General features: G+C 40.7%; 2 protein-coding genes across 3 annotated transcripts in view; one reads left to right on the top strand and one right to left on the bottom strand.

The window, feature by feature from the left end:
- The first annotated feature begins 2,001 nt into the window (after positions 1 to 2,001).
- On the top strand, positions 2,002 to 9,919 carry ccnl1a (cyclin L1a). Its single transcript, XM_088381184.1, has 10 exons — positions 2,002 to 2,339; positions 2,527 to 2,601; positions 2,898 to 3,007; positions 4,522 to 4,642; positions 4,751 to 4,815; positions 7,226 to 7,325; positions 7,871 to 7,975; positions 8,130 to 8,383; positions 8,569 to 8,667; positions 8,774 to 9,919. Exons 1-10 carry the CDS (start codon positions 2,094 to 2,096, stop codon positions 9,240 to 9,242), a joined length of 1,644 nt encoding a protein of 547 aa, XP_088237310.1. The 5' UTR covers positions 2,002 to 2,093; the 3' UTR covers positions 9,243 to 9,919.
- A 1,839-nt stretch (positions 9,920 to 11,758) lies between these two features.
- The window catches only part of veph1 (ventricular zone expressed PH domain-containing 1), a 43,646-nt gene continuing 33,490 nt past the window's right edge, over positions 11,759 to 21,914 (bottom strand). Inside the window, exons 13-15 of one of the 2 annotated variants that reach the window (XM_088381664.1) lie at positions 14,869 to 15,005; positions 12,989 to 13,042; positions 11,759 to 12,921 (exon numbers count right to left, since the gene is read on the bottom strand). In XM_088381664.1, coding sequence (XP_088237790.1) covers positions 12,718 to 12,921; positions 12,989 to 13,042; positions 14,869 to 15,005 — 395 coding nt within the window. In that variant the 3' untranslated portion in view covers positions 11,759 to 12,717. The remainder of the gene's footprint in view (positions 12,922 to 12,988; positions 13,043 to 14,868; positions 15,006 to 21,914) is intronic. The other variant, XM_088381665.1, reaches the window with a different exon arrangement.

Genomic DNA, 21,914 nt, shown 5'->3' with positions numbered 1-21,914 from the left:
TTCCATGTTTTCCCTGTAGTGAGTGATTAGGGCTTATCTTACAGTTGCCTCAAACAGACCGAATATTTTTCACATTACGATAAGGTCCAAATGGTACTTCTATTAAAACTGCCCACCATGTTACCTCTATTGTCTACTGGTTGTTTTAAGAGTACACAGTCACATCACTGTGATTATATATGGCAACATGCAAATAACAGCTTCAACTAAATGGTGTGATGTTTTATCTAGATTGTTTTGTTTAACAAGAAATGTGCACTGAACATTTGGATTCAACTCGACATGGGGAAAAAAAAGAATGTAAGTGTATTTTCTATTGCATTTCTCCTCAATAGTGACTCGGGTGGGATAAAACCTAACCCAGTTTGATTTTGGGCGAGGCAGTGCCCGACCCTGGACTGGTCGCCAGTCAATCACTTGGGGATGCATGTAGACATTTCTGGACAATATATGGGGTCTATGAATAACCACACGTGGGAAAACTGACCCCAACAACGTAAGCACAAAAGAAATCGAGATTCGAACACTGCGTGCTGACTGCCGATCCGCGTCTGTCTTCAATGTTGTGAATTCAAAAGCTGTCCACTGTTGCAATACACGCAATGTTGGGTCGCTGGTTCTCTCTGCTGGCTGTCCAGAAGCACTGCAACGCCTCGGGCCACGCATTGTTCAGAACATTTTGTACTGCATTGATCACCTAAACTCATAATGATTTAAAATGGTTTTATATAATTAGTCAATACTAGCAATAGTATAACACGTTATGACGAAGATGCAATAATACAGGTATTAAATAACGCATTAAACATGAGGTTATGAAATTAATGACGATTGTCACGGAGTGGAGGAAAGTATCAGCGGATGGATATGGACCAGAGGTGAAAGTAAAAAGTCTGAAACTTCCCGTAACATACGTCATTTGAGTAATTGGGACTTCCGCTTCCTCAAGCTAGTTTGGGTGTACGTTAACTTTTTGAAATTGCACAATTTCCAAATACAAACATTTAAGGCAAACATTGTCATAGAACTTTTCTAGTGGAAACAAAGTTGAAACAGCAACAAGAAATAAGAAAAAAAACATGGAAAAAAAGAGAAAATAATATTATAGAAACTAAATAAAGAATTATATTGTGATGATCTCATACAAGAAGAGCATAAAGGACCATTATAGAAAGTAGTCTCTGGGCATTTTTGTCAGTCATGTAATTTTTCTTATAGCTTGAGATCATTCTTCCGACTGTTCATGTGGGGCTTTGTTTTGAGGTATTTTGCATATGTGAATAAATTGTTTCACAAAAATTTAAATTGTTAACCAAAAAGTCAATGTTCTTTGACTTAAACTGAACTCCCACTTTAACAGACTCCCAAGCATGAACTCCCACTTTAACAGACTCCCGAACAGTTCAAAGGGAGAAGAAGTGATTAGATGGATGGAAGTAATTTAATAATTTAAAAGTAGTTTAAACGTTTTTTTTTTTTTTTTGCTTTATGTTTGAATTGGCAAATAATGTTTAATGATTCGTACATCAATAGGACTAGGACTGAACGGAAGAGTACGGAGAATTCCCACTTTAAAGTCAGAATTCTGAGAAAAAAAAATCAGAATCTGTTACCCCCCCTCTTTTTTTTTCTTCACTGGCCCCCCTCTTCCGTAGGACTGTAATCACGTAACACTATTTTATTTTTTGTCGGGAAGGACAGTATGATTTGATTAAAACACTCCTAATAAATTAATTAAAGAATTGATTACTATCAAAGTTGAATGCTTGCCCCACAGTGACCTCATTTCTAAAATAATAGAACGCCCCACCAATTGTTGTCATTGCCAAACATACAGACTAAAAAAAAATCACAAATTATTTTTAGAATCTAAACACGTATACATTTACAAATTTGAGTCGCACTGGAAAATCCTTGATTCTACAATTAAACGCAAGCTGCGTTTTATACTAACGTTGCGAAACTACTTTTCGCCTCGGATGTACACTAACGTCTGCGCCCCAGCAGCTTTGTGACGTCACTCTTCTAGTTCGGCACCCTGTTCTGTCTTGTGGCTGGCTGATCACCCCCGCCGAAGACGATTTTTTTTCCGAATGAACATGGCCGCAGGTCCACTTTCTGTGTCTTCAACCACGTCAACAAACAACGATGGCATCCTCATTGGTGATAAAGTTTATTCCGAAGTGTACCTTACGATCGACAACTCGCTCATCCCCGAGGAAAGGCTCTCTCCGACGCCGTCAATGCTTGACGGCCTCGACCTACACACGGAAACCGACCTTCGCATTTTGGGATGTGAGCTGATTCAATCGGCGGGCATTCTACTCCGTTTACCACAGGTTAATCGCCTCAATTCTTTTGAAAGCCGTCTTATGTTTTGGAGTCGCGGTGTCGAAAATAAGTCACGGCCTGTTAGCCGTTAGCTTGCTATGTCGCTGGCGTGGTGCAGTCAAAATGGCGTCGCTCCATTGTGCTATTTCGAAGGCACCCCCTATAAAAACTTGTATGTATTTATGTTTTCAACAGGTGGCGATGGCAACTGGGCAAGTGCTGTTTCATCGATTCTTTTACTCCAAGTCTTTCGTCAAGCATAGTTTCGAGGTAAGTCGTGTTGTGTGTTGTTAGGCTGTCGGGCCGCTGGTGCCGTCTCATGCTAGCGTATCGTTGGTGTAACGTTGGCGGGCGCCATGTTGGACACGTTCAAACGCGGCTTAATCATTCCTTGGACTGTTTTCGGATAATTTCCGCAATGCGCTTGAACCAAAAATAACTAAATAACTGTTGTTTTAAATAAACAACACTGTTATGCTGTTTTTACACGTGGTTATTTTCCCGATGTTATTGTCTGGTTTTCTACCACCCTTTTCTTGCAACCTTGTGCTTCATCTTGTATTTAGATTGTTGCAATGGCTTGTATTTACTTGGCCTCCAAGATTGAAGAAGCACCCAGGCGATTAAGAGACGTTATCAACGTTTTTCATCACTTGAAGCAGATTAGAGTAAAAAAGTAAGTACCAGATTTTTTTACTGGAGGCATCCTGTAAAAATATTTCTGTTCTTGTCGAAGATGTTTCATTGTATTAATTTTGCTGAGGTTTTTTTTCTTCGTTTTATTGTTTTGTTAAAGTGCCCTTCTGTTTATCATTGTACTCTGAATCTATGTTTATACTTTGCAGTATTTCACCCCACAAGTGTACATTTGCAGATGTAACACTTAAATTTTGACTACCACCTAAATTTGCATCTCCCCAAAACTCAAGAGCATCTTATGACTACTGCTTTTGCAGTATGATTATTAGTTTGAATAAGAAGTGTGTTCTTGGCAGTACTATAAGACCTCGGCATTAACTTGGCTTCTTTTTTCCCTTGCAACCAACTAACAGCGACCAGCTACATTTACCAAACCCTGGGTGATGTGGAATGGTACGTAAGATGAAGCAGTCGGCATGACAACCATGATCCAAGGGGGCCTATCTCCTCGCCCAGGCCCCTTCCTGTGGGAGACGCCCGTGGTCTGCGCCACCTCGGGGCACTGGGATCGGGGATGACAGGCTGGCCGAAGGTCCTTGGCCCCCTGGGCACCTTGAAGACTTCTGTGGTTCAGTCTTAAGCTTTGGGTATCTGTGCGTCAATCTCCAGACAGTTGGGTAATGTAGTTCTCTTTTGACTACTGCCTACCATGCATTTTTTTTTATGTGCAGTTAGCTCAAAATCCCTTTCACTAGCTGTCATTTACGGCTATTCTTGGAATATCGCCTTGTTCGTTGCCAAAATAAGCCAATTTCATACAGTTTAGCCACTAACTGATTGCATAAGTCATTGCGATTGTATTAGATTCAGTGCATCAGCTTCATCGTGATGAGTTTGGTAGTCACATTTTTAGATGTGTAATAGTTGAATTTTAGCACGAGTTCTTTGAATGCCTGTAATTCTCGCATCTCTTTCAGTTCATTAAGTAGCTGAACCTATTTGTTGCAAGTCAATATTACTAATAATTCTTATATTTTTTTTGCTGTAGTTGGAGTAGAAATACCAGTTTGAGTGGTTACATACATACAGTATATACTGTCTTGACTCAATTTGCTTTTGAAATCACTTAGAAAACATTTCAATGGCTCATTGAATCATTTGTTTTCTACCTAAATAAGAATGTCGTATGCTCATGCTCGCTCAAAACTTGTATAACTTAAATGAGGTGATTTTAAGTTGTTAGCTATCAAGAGGACTGCATAGTTTTAAGTGTTGTGTGCAACGACCATGGCTGATATTTCAATGCTGTGACAGGCTGTGATTGAGGTTGACAGCGACAGATCCTAAAAGCTTTCAGAACCACAGGAGTCATCAAACCCCAGCAGACTGTCAGGCATGCAGTTAACTAAACAAAACTGCTGAGAGTTGGTTGGAATTGGGAAAAAAGAAAAGAACCGAGAGTACATCTAAACAGAAGGGCTTTTTCTTTTGGGTGGGTTTGAGATTCTCAATGGAAGGGGAGGCTTTTATTTTGATTCCATTTTAAACCAGGACTCCAAGTTCATTGATTCTTGATCAGAACTACATAAACACCAAAAATCAAGTCATCAAAGCTGAGCGGCGTATTCTCAAGGAACTGGGCTTCTGTGTGCATGTCAAGCGTCCGCACAAGGTGAGGTTACACCCAACACATGATAGCAAAACTTACCAGTCTAGTTTTGGAGGCAATTCCCCATGACAGCATTTTATAAAATGTGTTTCTCCCCTTTCGTCTGTCTAGATAATTGTCATGTACTTGCAAGTCCTGGAGTGTGAAAAGAACCAAACGCTGGTCCAGACTGCCTGGTAAGTTTCATTTTTGTTTTCCACCTCACCTTAAGCCACTTCCTCTCTTGTATCAGAGACAAGTTTCAGCAGACTGACACAGACCTGGGCTAAAGATGAACCGTTGAAACGTTTAAAAGGCCACCTGATTTTGTCCTAGGACATCATTGTAAGCCTATTTTGGTGGAAAGTGCCATTTAGGAATCCTTGACGTTTTTAGGCACATTGAAACCTTTTGCCCAGGTTTACTCCCATTTGCTCCAGTTCACGTATTGCTGCAATTTGTATTATTGCACCCCTGTGACGTCTCACACGTGCTGTAAATTGTTGATGGTGTCAGGGAGCGTGATTTAACTTTGTCCTTTCTCTCTACTCTTTGATTAAAGGGTAGTCCGTGCTGGTAAGTCACATAAAGAACCTCTGAACTCTGCCTCCTCCAACCACATGACCTCAGGAAGCCTCCCCCCTTTGGCTGGCTGCCCCTCTCCGCACAGCCAGTCCCAATGCTGAGACTCGTTGAAGGGGGCGCGCTCGCTGGGGCCTTTCCCAACAGCCTACATCGTCTTATTTTCTCTTGGCTCTCCACAAGGATTTGTATTTTTCTTTGTGCCAAGGCTCTTAGGACCACATTGTTACCATATTTTTATTACATTCTAGTTTACTCTTACTGAGTATTGACCAAAGTTAGTTTTTGGAGCAGGTAAAAACTTATTAGTATAGCATGTCATGTCCCAAACTGACGTGTTGTCCAGACATGTCTGTTTTGCAGGCGGATCCAGTTCTCAGGTTTTGCCTTCCGGGACCCTTCTTGTTCTGCAGCAGTCATAATTCAACACAGTTAGCATGTTGTTGGCATAGTTTTAATGCTGAGCCATTGAAGTATCTTATGGTTCCTTAATTAGACTGTAACAGCTGAGCGTGCTGAACATCAGTGTCTTCTAGATGATGGAAAACATGTTGAATGGAGGAGGAACATAGCAAAGATTTTTTTTCCATTTTTGCCTGGCCAATTATTAAATTTTTGTGAGGGTCGGTTTTCAGGTTTGTTCAGTTGCATTTTACCATTTTGCTCCTCTTAGACTACGTTTTGTTTTAATCCTTTTTTGTCTGTCTTCCAATGACATTGATTACTCATGTTTTTGCCCGATATACATCCCATTTTTGAATATCACCACTTTTTGTTTATCCTTTGAAATATCAAGTGTGCAAATTTTTTTTTTTTGGGCACAGCAATTTCATCCAAGGCAGCAATCCTCTGATCATAGTCTTGTCTCCAAGTCTGATTTGGATAATGAATTACGATGACAAAAGTTTGGCCTCGTAAGCTTGCACACCGCTGGCTTCCCCAGAACTAGCTTCTGTGCATGTCGACCGACCTTCAATGCTTTTGCTTCCTGGTCCCTTCAGATCTAACAATCTGAATGTGGCAACTGTGGCGTCGATACATTTGATACATCTAAAACGTGTGCATGTTCCCATGGCATGTGTCATCACCTCATCTGCTCATGGCAAGGTGTCGTGTAAGGCTGGCAGGTCTTCAGATGGAAATTATGTGACAAACACCACTGCCGTGAACACCCCAGAGAGAAATGGGCAAAGTTAAACATTACAGACCCCACGTTTAACTTATACTCTAGCTATTCGGGGATCTTAGCAGCTCGACATTTCAGCTTCTGCTATACAGTGGTACAGCAAATTTGACTTTCCAAGTTGGATTTCCGATCAAGATCTCGTATGGAATCAGTTATTCCAGAGTTACCACCATTAAAACCTTAGCCAAAGTTAAATTATTGTAACAAGTTAAAAGTCGACTGATCTGATTTTGATATTTTGGTGAAAGTATAAAAAGTCAGAGCACATGTTTTAATCACAAGTAACAAGTGTAGCTGGCACGAAAAAATGTAATATGGGTCATCTAAATCTGCAGTGGGCGCTTGTCACTAGTCATATCTAAATCAATTATTTTTGTTTGGTAAAGCCTGATGACTTTAGGGAGCCAGTGGAAGCAAAACTCGAAAGTAAAAAGGCACGAAAACAAGCCACCGTGCCAAACATTAACACTTATTTGTGATCAGTCGTCCATGGCTGATGGTGGTGGTCTCCAAATATGACACCTAACTACTAATTTACTTAGAGTCTCCTGTAGATGTAGACAAATCCAGGAAATTTTCAGAAACTGCCAACAAAAGTCCAGTTCCTTGCTGCAAATCTAGTCCTTGTTGATGCGAAAGTAATGCCCTTAATTTCTAGTATTAAAAGTAAATTTTGCATGGGCATGTAAACTGGCTTTAGTGTTCCCTTTTGCGGTACCACTGCATTCTGCAATAGCTGGATTTATGTCGAGGGAGTCTCCATCTAGAAAAATGACTAACATAGTGGCTTTGTTTAGAGAAGATGCTATGTTTTTGTTTGCTCTTCTTTGTCTTTAAAGGAATTACATGAATGACAGTTTGAGGACCAACGTCTTTGTAAGGTTCCAGGCAGAGACCATTGCATGTGCCTGCATATTCCTTGCTGCCCGAGCTCTGCAGGTGAGGATAAAAAAAAAAGTGCTTTGAAATCATACGTGGCCCTTCTGTGCCATGTTATGAGAAAATATTCTTTGCTAATCTGTACTCTGGATTTACCTGTTAGTTCTGCTTAATCTCTACATGAAGAAAATGTAACCTGACTGATGTCATGTTGGACTGGTTTCTCCAGGCAGTCGAGGCACAAAAGGAAGTTAAACAGACTACTGCACACTTTTGCAGGTCTGGTAGATTCTAAAGTACTACACTGCTCGCGTTCGATATACATTTGCAGCTGCCTTAGAATGGTTACTGTGTCCCGGTTACCTTGGGGCTTCCTATTCCGAGTCTTCTGGTTTGGTCGGTGTGGCATACTCAAGAATCCACCTTTTGTTTTATTCACTTTATTGACATCTTACCACAGAGATTAAAAAGGGTCCAATCAGCATGGCTTCACTCACATTTTGGTCTTTGTTAGGAGTACAGATAAGCAAAAGTATTTTTCTCCTCATACGCTGGCATGCGGGTGGCTTCTGTAGAATTTTGAGGTAACTCCATTTTCTCCCCAGATCCCCCTGCCCAACAAACCTCAGTGGTACATGCTGTTTGGAGCAAGTGATGATGACATTAAAGAGGTCTGCATCACCACCCTTAAACTCTACACAAGGAAGAAGGTAAAACATTTGTCTTGGGTTCATACCTTAATGTACCAATAACAGTACTAGGAAGAAAAGAAAAGTGGTGCAATAGAACATTTAGTGGGTCTAAAATGTACTGGTCCTATTCCAATGCTCAGTGTGTTGACTGACGGTGTAACTTGTTTCACAGCCCAACTATGAGCAGCTGGAAAAAGAGGTGGACCGGAGGAAGGTTTGCTTGGCTGAAGCCAAGTTGAAGGCCAAAGGGTTGAATCCAGATGGCACCCCAGCATTGACCACTCTGGGGAGTTTCTCGCCCTCCTCAAAACCTTGTTCTCCAAATGTGGTCAAAGTGGAAGAGAAGTCCCCCAACAGCCAAACAGTTAAAGCTGTAAAGAAGGAGACAGACAACCGCACACAGATGACAAAAAGCCCACACAATGGGTAAGAAAAGCTGCTGTGACACAATAATAGTGATTTAACTTAATCAAATTCAAGATGAATGTCTCTAGTCAAAACACTTGCTGTTCCTTTCGTTACAAATCTTCTGTGGTGTTTAGATTGGTACGTTTGTCATAAATTAAGTTCCCTGAATTCTTTTCTAACCATCTTTTTCACCATCTTATCAGAATGCGGAAGGAGGCAAAGATTGTGAGGAACAGTCGGAGTGGCAGCCGTTCGCGATCCAGAACGCGTTCACGTTCCAGATCGCATTCCCCTCGCAGGCAGTAAGTCAACACACACACACACACACACACACACACACACACACACGTGTGTCTGTCACGTGTCACGTCTGTTGTGACACTCCATTCCCCTCCCGATTTTTTGCAGTTACAACAGCCGACGTAGTCGCTCAGGGACGTACAGTTCTCGCTCACGCTCGCGATCCCACAGCCGGAGTCCCTCGCCCCGGAGACACCCCCCCTCGCCCTTCCTCCCCCACCTCAAAGCCAAGGCCGCCCACCATGGCAACAGTGACTCCAAGAGCGGCGGCCGCCACAACGGCGGGGGCCACAAGAGGAAACGCTCGCGTTCTCGGTCCCGCTCCCGCACGCCCCTCAGAGCCGACAGGGAGCGGGATCGAGAGAGGGAAAGAGACCGGGACAGAGATCGCGGCGGGGCCTTCGACACGACTTCAAAGAAACACAAACACGAGCGCAGCGGCGGACATCGAGGAGACAGGAGAGATGGGGAGAGATCGCGCTCTTACGACAGGGACAGGGAGCGCGAGCGTGGTCACAAAGGCAAACATCACAGCAGTAGCGGTGGACATTCAGGACACGGACGACACAGACGCTGACACTCGCATCGGCAACAAAACTTTTCCAAATTGTAAATATTTTAAGGAGTGTCAAAGCCAGCGTTGACGTTTGGGGTTTCTCAAACGCATCCTTTATTTGACTCAAAAGATGTCTTTGTTTGAATGGAATGTTGATTTTGATACATTTGTGTTGACATGTAGAAAACGGTTCTCGTGTCAAATTTGTTCCCAGAAGCCAACACGCTGTGTGTCGAGTCCTCTATTCATGTCACACACCAGCTAACATTTAGCTTCAATGTGGACTTTGTGCGACAACGCCTGACTGGCCAGACAAAATGTCCCACATAGCCCTGCCCTATCAGATTCACATGTACAGTAGCAAAGCATCTATTTACAGTGTAAAGTTGGAGATGTCCATGGGTGGAATGTCAATGCTTTAATTTTTTAAAGCGATCTGCGCAGTGGATAGCAAGGACGAAAAATGTCAAATAAAACAATTCAGGAAAGCAAAATGCTGTAGGCAGGTCTTTGTCCCCAAGGTTTACATTTTTTAAATAGTTTCCAAAGAACAGTTTTGCTGTTGACCAGTTATTCATATTCTTTACATTGTGATTAAATTTAATTTAAACGCTTTGGGCTGTCAACTGGTTACACTGGTTTTAGTCTACACATATTCATGTCCTATTTTTATTCAATAAATGAGTTACAGCACTGAATTGTGTTTGGACTTTTTTTCTCTACTACCTGAAAGTCTGAGTGTACATGTCCCGCTACTTGAATGGCAAATAGTCTTTCTTTTGTAATAAAACAGATGAGTCTAAATGCCAGTGTGGATAATTGTGATGCGAAGAGTAAAAGCCAGCTACGTGCAATTTTGTCACCGTGGAAAAATGCAGTTATGTAAATATTCGCTAGAGGGCACTGTCGCTACTCGTTTGTAGTGGGGTGTCCAGCTTGTTTCCTAGATGCTCAATTACTGGTTTATGCAAAAAAAAAAAATGTGACAAGGTCTGTATCTCCTGTATTTGAACCACCTAGATTAATAAGTGACCATGATTGGATTGCATTTTCAAATTTATGTTTCAGGTTTGATGTAATGTGAGGGGACCCTGACCACATTCTTGCATCCTGAGTACGTATTGTGCACTAAAAAAAACATGCTTCATGCATCATTGATTGCACCATCACAGATTTATTGATGAACTCTGCTGAGAAAAGGCAACGTGCACATAATCATGATATTTCACAATCCTCAAGATTCAAATCAAGAGAAAAACTGGAAGACAATTTCATTCAGTAGTCTTTATACACATGATTGATTCATTTATACAAAATAAATAGCACTTTGACCTATTAAAATAACTAATTGTAGTGCCCAAAAATATATTTGATGTTAAAATGGCAATGGTGGTTAGGAAGTTTGCCTCACAGCTATAAAGTTTGGGGGTTTGAATCTCAGTTCAGACCTTCCTGTGTGGACTTTTTGCACTTGTTTAGATTTCTTTTAACATGCATGTTGGGCTAATTGAACAGTTTGGTGATGGGAAAATGAAGCTTTAAACTTGCTTTATGAAGCAATTGTATTTAAAAGCAAAAGATGGCACTGTTGGGGTAAAGAAAGAAAGAAATGGTAAATCAGTGCTTTTAGCCCAACATCTGGATTTTGGTCTGTTTTCTTGAGCCCCCCCACCCCACCACCACCACCACCACCACCCTGACACACCTGCTCTATGGAAAATGGATCAATCAGCCTATCTAAAGCGTTCCACAAAGTCATCCTTGAATGAGTTTGATTGTTGTGGAAGAACTTGATGAAGCCCTTGGGATGAACTACAAGAGAACTTTTCCAACATCAGTGGCATCTGACATTACAAAATGTTTTTCTGAACCCAAAGTCTCAGTCCATATATTTTTTCATCCCACCTCCCACCCCCACCAACATCTCACTGAACTTAGATTGCATCTAAATGGTATAACGTTTCTACCAAAATGATGGTACTGACTGAACACTGATTTTGATTCTAGGAGGTGGTGAGGGGAAATGGGTAAATAGAATGCAACATAGGTAATCTGAGCCGATGTTATGTCTGCAGTTAGCTGGGTTCCAGCTGTTGCACTAAGATTTGAAGTGAAGATATTGAAGTGCAGTGGAACCTAAATGGTTGAATGCCCTAAAAGTGATCAAGTTCAATCTATCATGTAGAAGGAGGTCATATCAACTCCACACAAAAAGGCCAGCGGCAAGAGTCGGACCCAGAACCTCAGATATGTGAGACAGATGCGCAGTTAAACACAGTTGATCGGTTTTATTAAGGTGACAGTTTGAGATGTGTGTTATGTATAAAAAAGAAAACAAACAAAAAAAAATCTCTCGTGTGCTTCAAGACAGGCCGAAAGCTGGGAAATGTGAAGCAGGCACAATCTAAAAAACCTCACGTGTGCTACAAGACAGGCCAAAACCTGGGAAATGTGAAGCAGGCACAATCTTAAAACAAGATTTTAACAGGTTAACATCTTTGAAGGAGGTTGTTGCAATCAATCAATAGCACAATCAATAGCAACAAAACAGCTGATTTATTGCAATTTTTCTTGCACATAGTCACTCAACTATGAGGCAAAAACTTTGACTTTGCCGCAAAACATCAAGATAGGCTTTGAGACACCCCAAAATATCCCACTCCAGACAGCAAAGAAAAGCAACTTGACCACTGCACCGACCCTCGTGAGAATTTTCAAAATAGATGACTATTTATGAGACAGTAATATGAACTGCTCTCTTTGAAACAAATAGAAAGCAGAAGAAAAGAAAATATCAAATGTGTCACTTGCACACCTCGTATTACATACACATTTAAGGCATATTTTGACATTTGAAATAATCGCTTTGCCTTCCAAGAATATGAAATAAAACTCAAACTATGGGGTTGTGTCCACAACAGGGGTTTGCAAAGTACGCCCTTGGGCCACATACGGTCAGCTCTGCTTTGAATTTGGCTCATCAAGAATCCTGTAATATTTCGTCCATTCATTTTGTCGTTTGTCCCTAAAATTGGTTAGTTAAATGTAATCATTAATCATCTTATTAAATAATCGATTAATTGGTTCATTGACAACTATTAAAATGTAAGGAATTTTACATGTAGGGTTCACACATGCACACACACTTGCATTTATTTTGGTTATTACGACAGGATACAATATATCAGCTCATTTGGTTTGCTTCATTCCAATCAAGTTCTATTTGGAAATACAGACATGATTCAAGTTGCTTACCACAGTTTTTCTATTGCTGGTATATTCTCAATATCATTTCTAGAATGTAATACTGCATATTTAATGAAAGTGTCAGTTGGCTAGCCTTGTTTTCAAAATGAGTAATCCTGGTTTTTTTTTTTTTTATACTGAGCGCTGCTTTCTGTTGCACTTTGCTTACACATTTCAACATATTGATTAATATGTGTGCGCTTCCATAAAAGCTCAGGTGAGCTGTAAAGCTGAAGGTGGTGCGGTCAGGTCACAGGTAGGTTGTGGCCTCTCTGTTTTCTCGCTCTCTAGCCTGAGCCACGGCCACGTTGATGCACTGCAGCCACTCCTCAGCGTGCTTCTCATCCTGGGCCTTCAGTACATACGTCTTATTGTCTGTGAAGATCTCAAAAGCTCGCGGTAGACCCCGATCCCGCCGCTTCTTGGCCACCACCTGACAAACAATTGAGACAGTCTAAAGAGAACCGGATTGACGCGTGCCCTGATTTAACCGAAGAGCGCCGGGTACTGCTGAGGCTTACCTTGACGCTTTGCACTTTGCTCAGTTCGATCGGAATGTCATCCAGCTCATCCTTCTGCAGGGAGTGGGAGTAAAAAAAAAAAAAAAAAGTCTTTGTGTGTCACTGACAATGGTATGTTGGTCATTTCCTAACACTGATGCATCACCGACTGCTTCCAGTATGTTTAACCGCACACCAAATGATTTTACAGATTGAATGTTGAAATTTGTTGTTTTGCAGAGTCTCTGGGGCTCTAAACACAATGTTACAAATGGTTGTCTGTAATTCTTGAGGGTGAGGCAGGGATATTGCGCACTGACTTTATCCTGGTAGCCCAAAGTTATGTGGCGGTAACCACATAACTAGAGAATGTGTTTGATGATTAATGCTGTTGTTACCACACTGGTGGTCTTGTTGCTGTTTACCAAAGGGTGCACTCATGTACCCATTTATTATTGACTTCATGGAACATACAGTACGGTGAATCATCAACAATTACTCATTGGCCATATCATTAGGTACATCAACTTTAGGAAAGTGTGCCCCCATTAAGCTTCAGTTATGCAAAATTGGTGGATTTTTAGATACACAAATGTCTTGAATGGTTAAAATGACATAATGACATAAAATGACGAGGGCTATAATTTTGTCTGCTGTTGAAAGTAAATAAAATGTCAGAAGTGGGTTTTATATTTTCTGAGGTGAGCATGTTTCTTGCTGTAAAAAGAAATCCTGACATTTAAAAAAAAAAGGTCTTCTGTAACCAACAAGACCCCCCTGAGCCACTGTGGACCTTACTGTGGAGAGATGCCGATGGAAATGAAGCATCATAAAATAACATTTTGTGGAATCTTATTCTCCGTGTGGGAATAGGTTTCTCAACATACCAGCAAGTGCTGACAACGAGAACAAAGACTGAAAACCTTTTCCCTTTTATGGCTGCTGAAAAACAAAGATGGTGTTGCTGATTTGGAATAAAAACAAAAAAGCTTCACTCTTGGATATTTTTAGAAAATTCCGCTATGGGACAGAAATTCAAACTCAGCGTGAGGAACGAAGACATTCCCTCTCAACTAGGATAAGAATTGTGTTCTATTTAATTAATCTTAAAACTCACAAGTATAATTAGTAAACAGAATGGGACAATGAAAAAGTAAAAGCTAAAGTCAAGAACAGGCTGAAGGAACTTGCCATCAGGTGATTAGTTCCCAGTGGTTTTTCCATGCAAAAGTAAAATGTGACCTGTCCTAATTGGCAGTGATGGCAAAACAAAGCTTCAAATAAGCTTCATAAACCAGTTGTTGTATTTTTTGGACTCCTCTAGATGGCACTTTCTGTTCAACATTGGGCTGAAAGCACAGTGACTTACCATTTCATAAATTAGTTTCTTTAACCAACAGTGCCACCTGGACGAGTAAAAAAAAAAAATACACCAAGTGGTTTTAGAAACAAATTTGAAGCTTCATTTTCCCATCACTAAGAATGACTAAGAGCATAGAGCACTGTTGAAATTCAGCTGACAATCCAGTAAGGCTTTGTACTAAATAATTCATGACATTAAAAGGACATTTGAGTTGCTCAGATACTTATTTTCCTACCGATAAAAACTATTCTGGCTTTTTGCTACTTGCTCACAGAGATATCTGCTTGCAGTTACACTGGATGTGAGTGACTCATATTGTGTTGCATCATTGCACCTTGGCTGCTGGAGTTCCCCCAGGAGCGAGTCCCAAGGCCAAGATGTGCTACAGTTGACTTCAGCAGCTTCCCCATGGGGATAGCTAAGCTGATCACAAACCGAAATTTCCACTCTTGCATAAAGTTTGGCCATGAATCACATGGATTGAGAACACAGAACAGCGTGTGTTTGCATGCCCATGTCATTTGCATCATGAGTGTACCGATTTGCCTCTCCGGAAGAGGAGCTGGTTTCCTGCCAAAGTGAAGTAGCGAGTCTTCCAGCGCTTGATAAACCTCCAGCGGACCTGCTTCTCCTTCAGCTTTCCTTCAATGAGAGGCTGGCCCTCCTGGTTCACACCTGCGGAAGACACAAAACACGACAGGAAGACATGAGCTTGCAGTCGTGGCATATTATCGTCATGACACCACGGTTGCTTGCTTTTTATTAGGCTTTTTTCACATTGTCAAAGAACATGAAAAGAGAAGCATCATATACACAATTAAGTACTACATTCAAAGCTAAAGACTTCAATGTTATTATCACAATTTATTTTTAAAAAAGTAAAATAGAGAGCTTGTTTTCATTAGGGTCCCATCATTGTGCCCCCTGGACTCCCCCTCACCTTGGCTTGATACTCAGCATGAGACTTTGCCCTTGTTTGACTCTGCTATTTATTTGGACTGGATTGTTGTATTGTTATTCTCTCAATTTTTTTATAAGACTAATTGTTTCTTTTTATATGTTCAAATTTTATTTACTTACAGCACTGTGTTGAGGTGTTTTTTTATGATGAGCTCTATAAATAAAGAAACCCAAATTGCATAAAATTGCATAAAAACAAGCAACAATTCACACTGATGAAGGATTTACTGTCTCCAATTAAACTAATGAGCATGTTTTGGGGATGTGGGAGGAAGCCAGTGTACGTCGAGAAGATCCACACCCAAACCTAAGGAGGACATACAGGCACCAAAGAAGAAGGCTGGAGCTGAAATTTAAACAGCAAACCTCAGAGCTCTGAGGCAGACATATTAATCACTTTCTCTTCTTTTTCTCCTCAGGTTTTGAATTGCATCAATATTGTCTAGGGATTGGACATAACTGATGCAACAAATTTGGGACTCAGTGGTGCTTATGTGACAGAAAGTTTCTTTGTTCACATGGACGTGGCAAAATATAGATGAATATCACGTTGGTGGTCATTCTTCCTGTCAGGCCGCTAGACAAGAACACCGAGGACATGCTGCAACACTCTGCTTCATCCGAGAAATATTCCAAGTTCTTGTGCACAAAAATAAAGGTGTCTGAAGCATAAATCTTCGGTGCAGTGTCTATCCATTGCTTTGAAGAGACACCTGGAAAATGGTCCCAAAATTAGTTGTGAGCCTCAGGCCAGGACTACGGTTCACATCCTCTTGTAAAAGACACACTGACATCAAATGACGAGACAAAAAAGACAGGTCATCTTGAGTCACAAATGATGTGCGTTCAGTTCATCAGGTTACCTTATCACTATCAGTCAAATCCGTCAGGTCAGCAAATGAATCGCTTCCAGAGCTGTCTAAATCAATCGGCAGGTAAGCAAGCTAGCCGGAGCTCATTACCTGCTGGCTCTGTTGTGTAGAAGCACTTAAGGCCAAACTGTGGCCGGGTTTCTACTTTCTGGGCCTGAATTTGACCCCTGTGATCACTTCACTATTGTAATTCATTACTAAAAACACATTTAGCATAGTAGTATGGCGTATACACGTCAGTTTAGGGAGTTGATAATTATAAATTCTACTTTTACTATAAAAACTTAAATAAATAAAAAAAATGGTAAAAACAGAACTATAAAAAATGACAGTGATGAAATTTTTTTGCTGTACTGTACTTTTGATGTTAAAGCTGCTAAGATATATAAGAGACCTTGTCTGATTATATAACCTGCGGTGCAGCCTTAAATCTTGTCCATGACATGCAAAGGTCTCATTTAAACTCTGTCATGCTGTCATAAATTGCATTGACTTAAGTTGTCACATCTATCCATCCATCTATCCATCCATTTGTCATCCACCCATCCATCCTCTGCTGCGGCACACTGGTGTGCCGTGAGAGATGTTCAGCTGTGCCGTGAGAAATTGTCCAACATTAAATACCGAGCGCATTGTAAACAGGATCGCCAAACCACAGGTCAGTTAGCGCATGGGCTGGTCAGCCACTTGCTAATCGTGCATGCGTGGCAAATCGGAGAATCTTGAGATTTCATGTTGTGGCATCGGCACATACTCAGTTTATGTGTGTGTTGCTGTTAGTGTTGGCTCGTGAGTGAACAATTCGTTCAAAAGAACGATTTTGTTTTCAGTGAACGAGAGTGAACAAATCACTTCCTAAAGTAATTTGTTCTTTTTTCAGTTCATATGACTTCAACCAGTAGGTGCCGGTAATGCGCATTGAAGCTGGTGCCCCCTCGCCGTAAATCAAAACGAAGAAGAAAATGACGTAACTTCCCGTTCACGAATGAGTCGTGAATTGCATTTCCCGTTCACCAACTGAACGGATCTGTGAGTGAACGAGTCAGTGAGTGAGTGATTTGCATTTCCAGTTCATCGCGTGAACGGATTAGTGAGGGAACGAATCCTAACTTTCCCGTTCGCGAACGAGTTAATGGGTGAACTGCCTTCCCGTGCATCAACGGATCAGTCAGGGAATGTGTTGCGTCTCCTGTCGTGAGCTATGTAAGCCAGAATGTAGATTTACGATTTGCCAAGGAAAGAAAGAACCACTCACTGAAACACCACTTCTTTTATGCACGTTTTCTCCAAGCTAACGGCTAACTTTATTGCTTGAAGGGATGCGCCGTTATGCAACAACGGGGAGATTATACTTCTCTTTGGTTAATCTTGATTTTATAACACTTATAGTAGTTTTTAAATAACGTGTATGGATATATACGCCTAAATATTGTTATCCAATATGTCTACTGCAATTTCACATTAGATTGCTGGTTTGAAATGTACTTTTAATATTACTATTGTTTTCAAATAAACGTTTATGTTAAAACTCGTCTGGTGTTTTAGTCCTTGTTTTTTTATTCGTCAATTAAAACATAAAAATCAGACATTTGGTTAACTTTATATGACAACATGTGTAGGTACACCTCATGGACACTTCAATAGGTTAATTGCACAATAAAAGCACATTTATGTACATTCTCACACCTGGATTCGAACCAAGACCTTACCGAGCAAGCGCCCTTGTCATTATCGAGTCAGCTATTCCGACCGAGAAGGTAGTGGTCGCCAGTTTTGTACTAGTGATGTGCATTCCAGTTCTTAAGAACTGAATCTTTAGAATCGGTTCACTCAAAATATTTGTTCAAAAGAATCGTTCACCAAATCGTTCACCACACTTTCTTATTTATCAATTCTTTTTTCTTTTTTTTACCTCATGTAGTGTACCTATTGTAGTGTCCATTAGGTGTACCTAATCACAGGCCACTTCAATAGGGAAAAAGCTTAAGTGAAAATGAAAAGTGCCACGCCCGCCCTCACCCCCACCTCCTGATTGGCTGTTTGATCTGTGACGTAATTTGGACACTCCATTAGGTACACCGCCATTTTCAAGTGTACCTAATAACAGGCCACTTTATTAGGGAAATATCATGGTCAAAGGTCACAAGTGTCAAGCTCTAGTCCTCGGGGCCGCATTCCAACATGTTTTCCAAGATTCCCTCGTTAAGTGCACCTGCGTGAAAAGTTTTTGGTCATTTTCACGTTCTGCAGGAGCTAAAACTTCACGCAGGTGCACTTAACGAGGGAATCACACGGACACGCCATTAGGTACACCGGCATTTTCAAGTGTACCTAATAACAGGCCACTTTATTAGGGAAAATCATGGTCAAAGGTCACAGGTCTCAAGCTTTAGTCCTCGGGGCCACATTCCAACATGTTTTCCAAGATTCCCCCGTTAAGTCCACCTGCGTGAAAAGTTTTTGGTCATTTTCACGTTCTGCAGGAGCTAAAACTTGTCATGCAGGTGCACTTAACGAGGGAATCACGGACTCTCTACCCTATGGAACCCTCGCTTACGTTACATGGAATATATATGGTTTTATGGAGCAGCTCACAAGCAAATAGTTATAATGGTTATATGGGGTAGCACACGAGCAACTGTGTTGCAAATTTTTTGATGATAAAATATTTCAAGTCTGTACTGGGATTTGAACCCAGGTTGTTGGGGTGAAAGTCCAGAAGACGAACTACTACACTATGGAGCGCTCGCTCACATTGCATGGAATATACTATATGGTTTTATGGAGCACCTCACAAGCAAATCCAACGATTATATGGGGCAGCACACGAGCAACTGTGTTGCAAATTTTTCTATGATAAAATGTTTTAGGTCTCGCTGGGATTCGAACCAAGATCGTCTGCAGTGAGAGTCCAGAGTACTAACCACCGCACTATGGAACCATCACTGGCACTGCTCGGAATATATATGGTTTTATGGAGCAGCTCACAAGCAAATATGGTTATATGGGGCAGCACATAAGTAACTGTGTTGCAAATTTTTCTATGATAAAATCTTTTAGGTTTCACTGGGATTTGAACCCATTTCGCTCAGGTGAGAGTCCAGAGCACTAACCACTACACTATGGTAGCCTCACTCACATCGCATGGAATATACATGGTTTTATGGAGCAGCTCACAAGCAAATAATAGATCACTGGTCCCCAACCTTTTTTGCACCACGGACCGGTTACGTGTCAGAAATATTTTCGCGGACCGGCCTTTATATGAATAAATAATAAATTTATATAAATAAATAATACATTTATAATAAATATATAAATACGATGAAATAAAATAATACGACTATTTCTTTCTTTTAGTAGGTGTTTTTTGAGTTTTTCCTTGCCCTCTTGGGAGCTTAAGATCAGGGTTGATTTTTTATATTATGTATTTTATGTGCTCTCTCTGCGTCCATTGCAGCCTGGTGATCCTGACAGCAGGACATGTATCCCCTTTTCTCATTTTGTGTCCCCAAAAAATCACTTTAGGAAGTGATTCGTTCACTCTCGTTCACAGAAAAAAAAATCGCTCTTTTGAACCAATCGTTCACTCACAAGCCAACACTAACAGCAACATACACATAAAGTGAGTATGTGCCGATGCCACACCATGAAATCTCAAGATTCTCCGATTTGCCACACATGCACGATTAACAAGTGGCTGACCAGGCCTTGCGCTAACTGACCCGTGGTTTGGCGATCCTGTTTACAATGCGCTCGGTATTTAATGTTGGACAATTTCCCACGGCACAGCTGAACATCTCTCACGGCACACCAGTGTGCCGCGGCACAGGGTCACAGGGAGTGAGAGCCGAGGCCTTCTGACTTCATGAAAGGCAAAGAAAAATGAATGATTTCACTAACTTATCAGTTTTACAGTAGTGCTGTGGGGAAAAAAAGGTAAGCATCAACACGTTGTCATAATTGTCATCAGAATGTAAAAAGTTGTGTAGTAGATAAAATTTGACAGCGAATCTGTATTTTCAACGGGCATGTGTAACTAATAATAAAGGCGTGACGAAAGTAGCTGACCCGAAGTAGCCTGCTGCAGTAAATTTAGCTACACTTTGGATTTGTCAAGAAAACAATATAAAAAAAAAATATGATGATGTTTACTAGACATATTTTGGCACTCTTGTTTCCTGCTTTTTATTATTATACCATCTGTTGAGGCTTATGTTTTGCAGAAAAGCAAAACAAGTTAATCCTTTGAAGTTTATTGACAGCACTTGATAAGCAGGCATTTTTTGCAACTGATTCATATTTTTCCCATTTTTTTTTTTCTGTTGATAGGAACTTCATTTACGCTGCTTCATGTGTCATAATTAAAAATACTTCAGAGAGAGAGAGAGAGAGAGAGAGAGAGAGAGAGAGAGAGAGAGAGAGAGAGAGAGAGAGAGAGAGAGAGAGAGAGAGAGAGAGAGAGTTACTGCATGTGTCTCAATTGGAAGCCAGAAGACTTCACCAAACCACAGACTTGATCTCTCATTTTGGCTGGAGGAGGAACAGCAACAAAAAAAAACTGACCATAACATCAACAGAGACACCCCATTTCTCCTAAACTGCTGAAAACCTTCTATTGAGAAGATGCTTTTAGCTGATGATCTACTTTTCCACTAAACTAAACTGAGTCGGTCAATTAGTCATCAGCCTACCAATGATCCTGGTTGCGAAGGTAAAATAGAAGTGCTAAAAATAACTGTGTGCAAAGCACTAGGACTACAACTGTCTCTCTTTATTGTGACACGCTCAAAGTCCACATTACGTGTATTTCCTTAGCAGCTTTAATTTAAACAAACGTCCACTGACAGACCTGTTAACTGAAAGATCAATTTACATTCCTGATTCTGTCAAATGTCAGTCTTTAATATTGGGTTTTAAAAATAACCTGTGAAAGACTTTGTCCTTGTATGACCGGAGATGCAACGGTAAAACTGTTTGGTACGTCTGAACAGAACAAGACACTCTTATGGAATGTGTTTTTTTTTTTTTTTTTTCAGAATTAATTTTGCATTGATCCTTTAGTGTGTGTTTATATGCGTGTGTTGCTGCCCAGGCAGATGAAAAGTCTTCCTTTTTAGGTAATGCACAACTCCCACAGTAAAAACTATAATTTGAATACAACAATGAGTGAAAACTATTGACAGAACCACCACTGCTTGAAACATGTTACAAACTTATACGGGAACACAAGAAATATGAAAAATCATCTCCAGTATAATCCTGGTAACAATGCTTCTTGGACATGAGTTGAAATATTTGAAAAGTGTCTAATCAGCAGGCCTTTCAACAGACCTACTGTGCCAGTTCCCATAAACAAGAAAATCACCCACCCACGGGAAGCATTTATTGCCAAATATTTCAAGAGTCAGAAATGTGACGTATGTTCACTAAATGAAAACACACAAGCCTTGTGCCCTGCACTCAACATTTCATCAGCATTGTCATTTCCAAATATGATGGTTAAGTTCCACAGGAAGATTTTCCAATGGATTGGTAATTTACTGTGAAATGTCAAAGTAACCATTTCTTGATTGCATTTTTTCAAACAGTACATTGTTTGATCTTTTTGCATTTGATTGACTTCAACAGTGGTCAACAGAGACAACTGTAATGTAGCATGTCCTTTTGTTTTATTGTATTATCGCAATTCATGCCAAAGCCGTTTAGGAGCAAAATGCCTCAAACAATCTTCATCATGCGCGCCGTCATG

The sequence above is a fragment of the Syngnathus floridae genome, chromosome 7, assembly GCF_059516105.1.
Source record: "Syngnathus floridae isolate MCC-2025c chromosome 7, RoL_Sflo_1.0, whole genome shotgun sequence".
In the NCBI taxonomy this organism is placed as follows: domain Eukaryota; kingdom Metazoa; phylum Chordata; class Actinopteri; order Syngnathiformes; family Syngnathidae; genus Syngnathus; species Syngnathus floridae.
The sequence above is the reverse complement of the archived record's forward strand: the minus strand, read 5'-3'. Positions and strand labels throughout refer to the sequence as shown.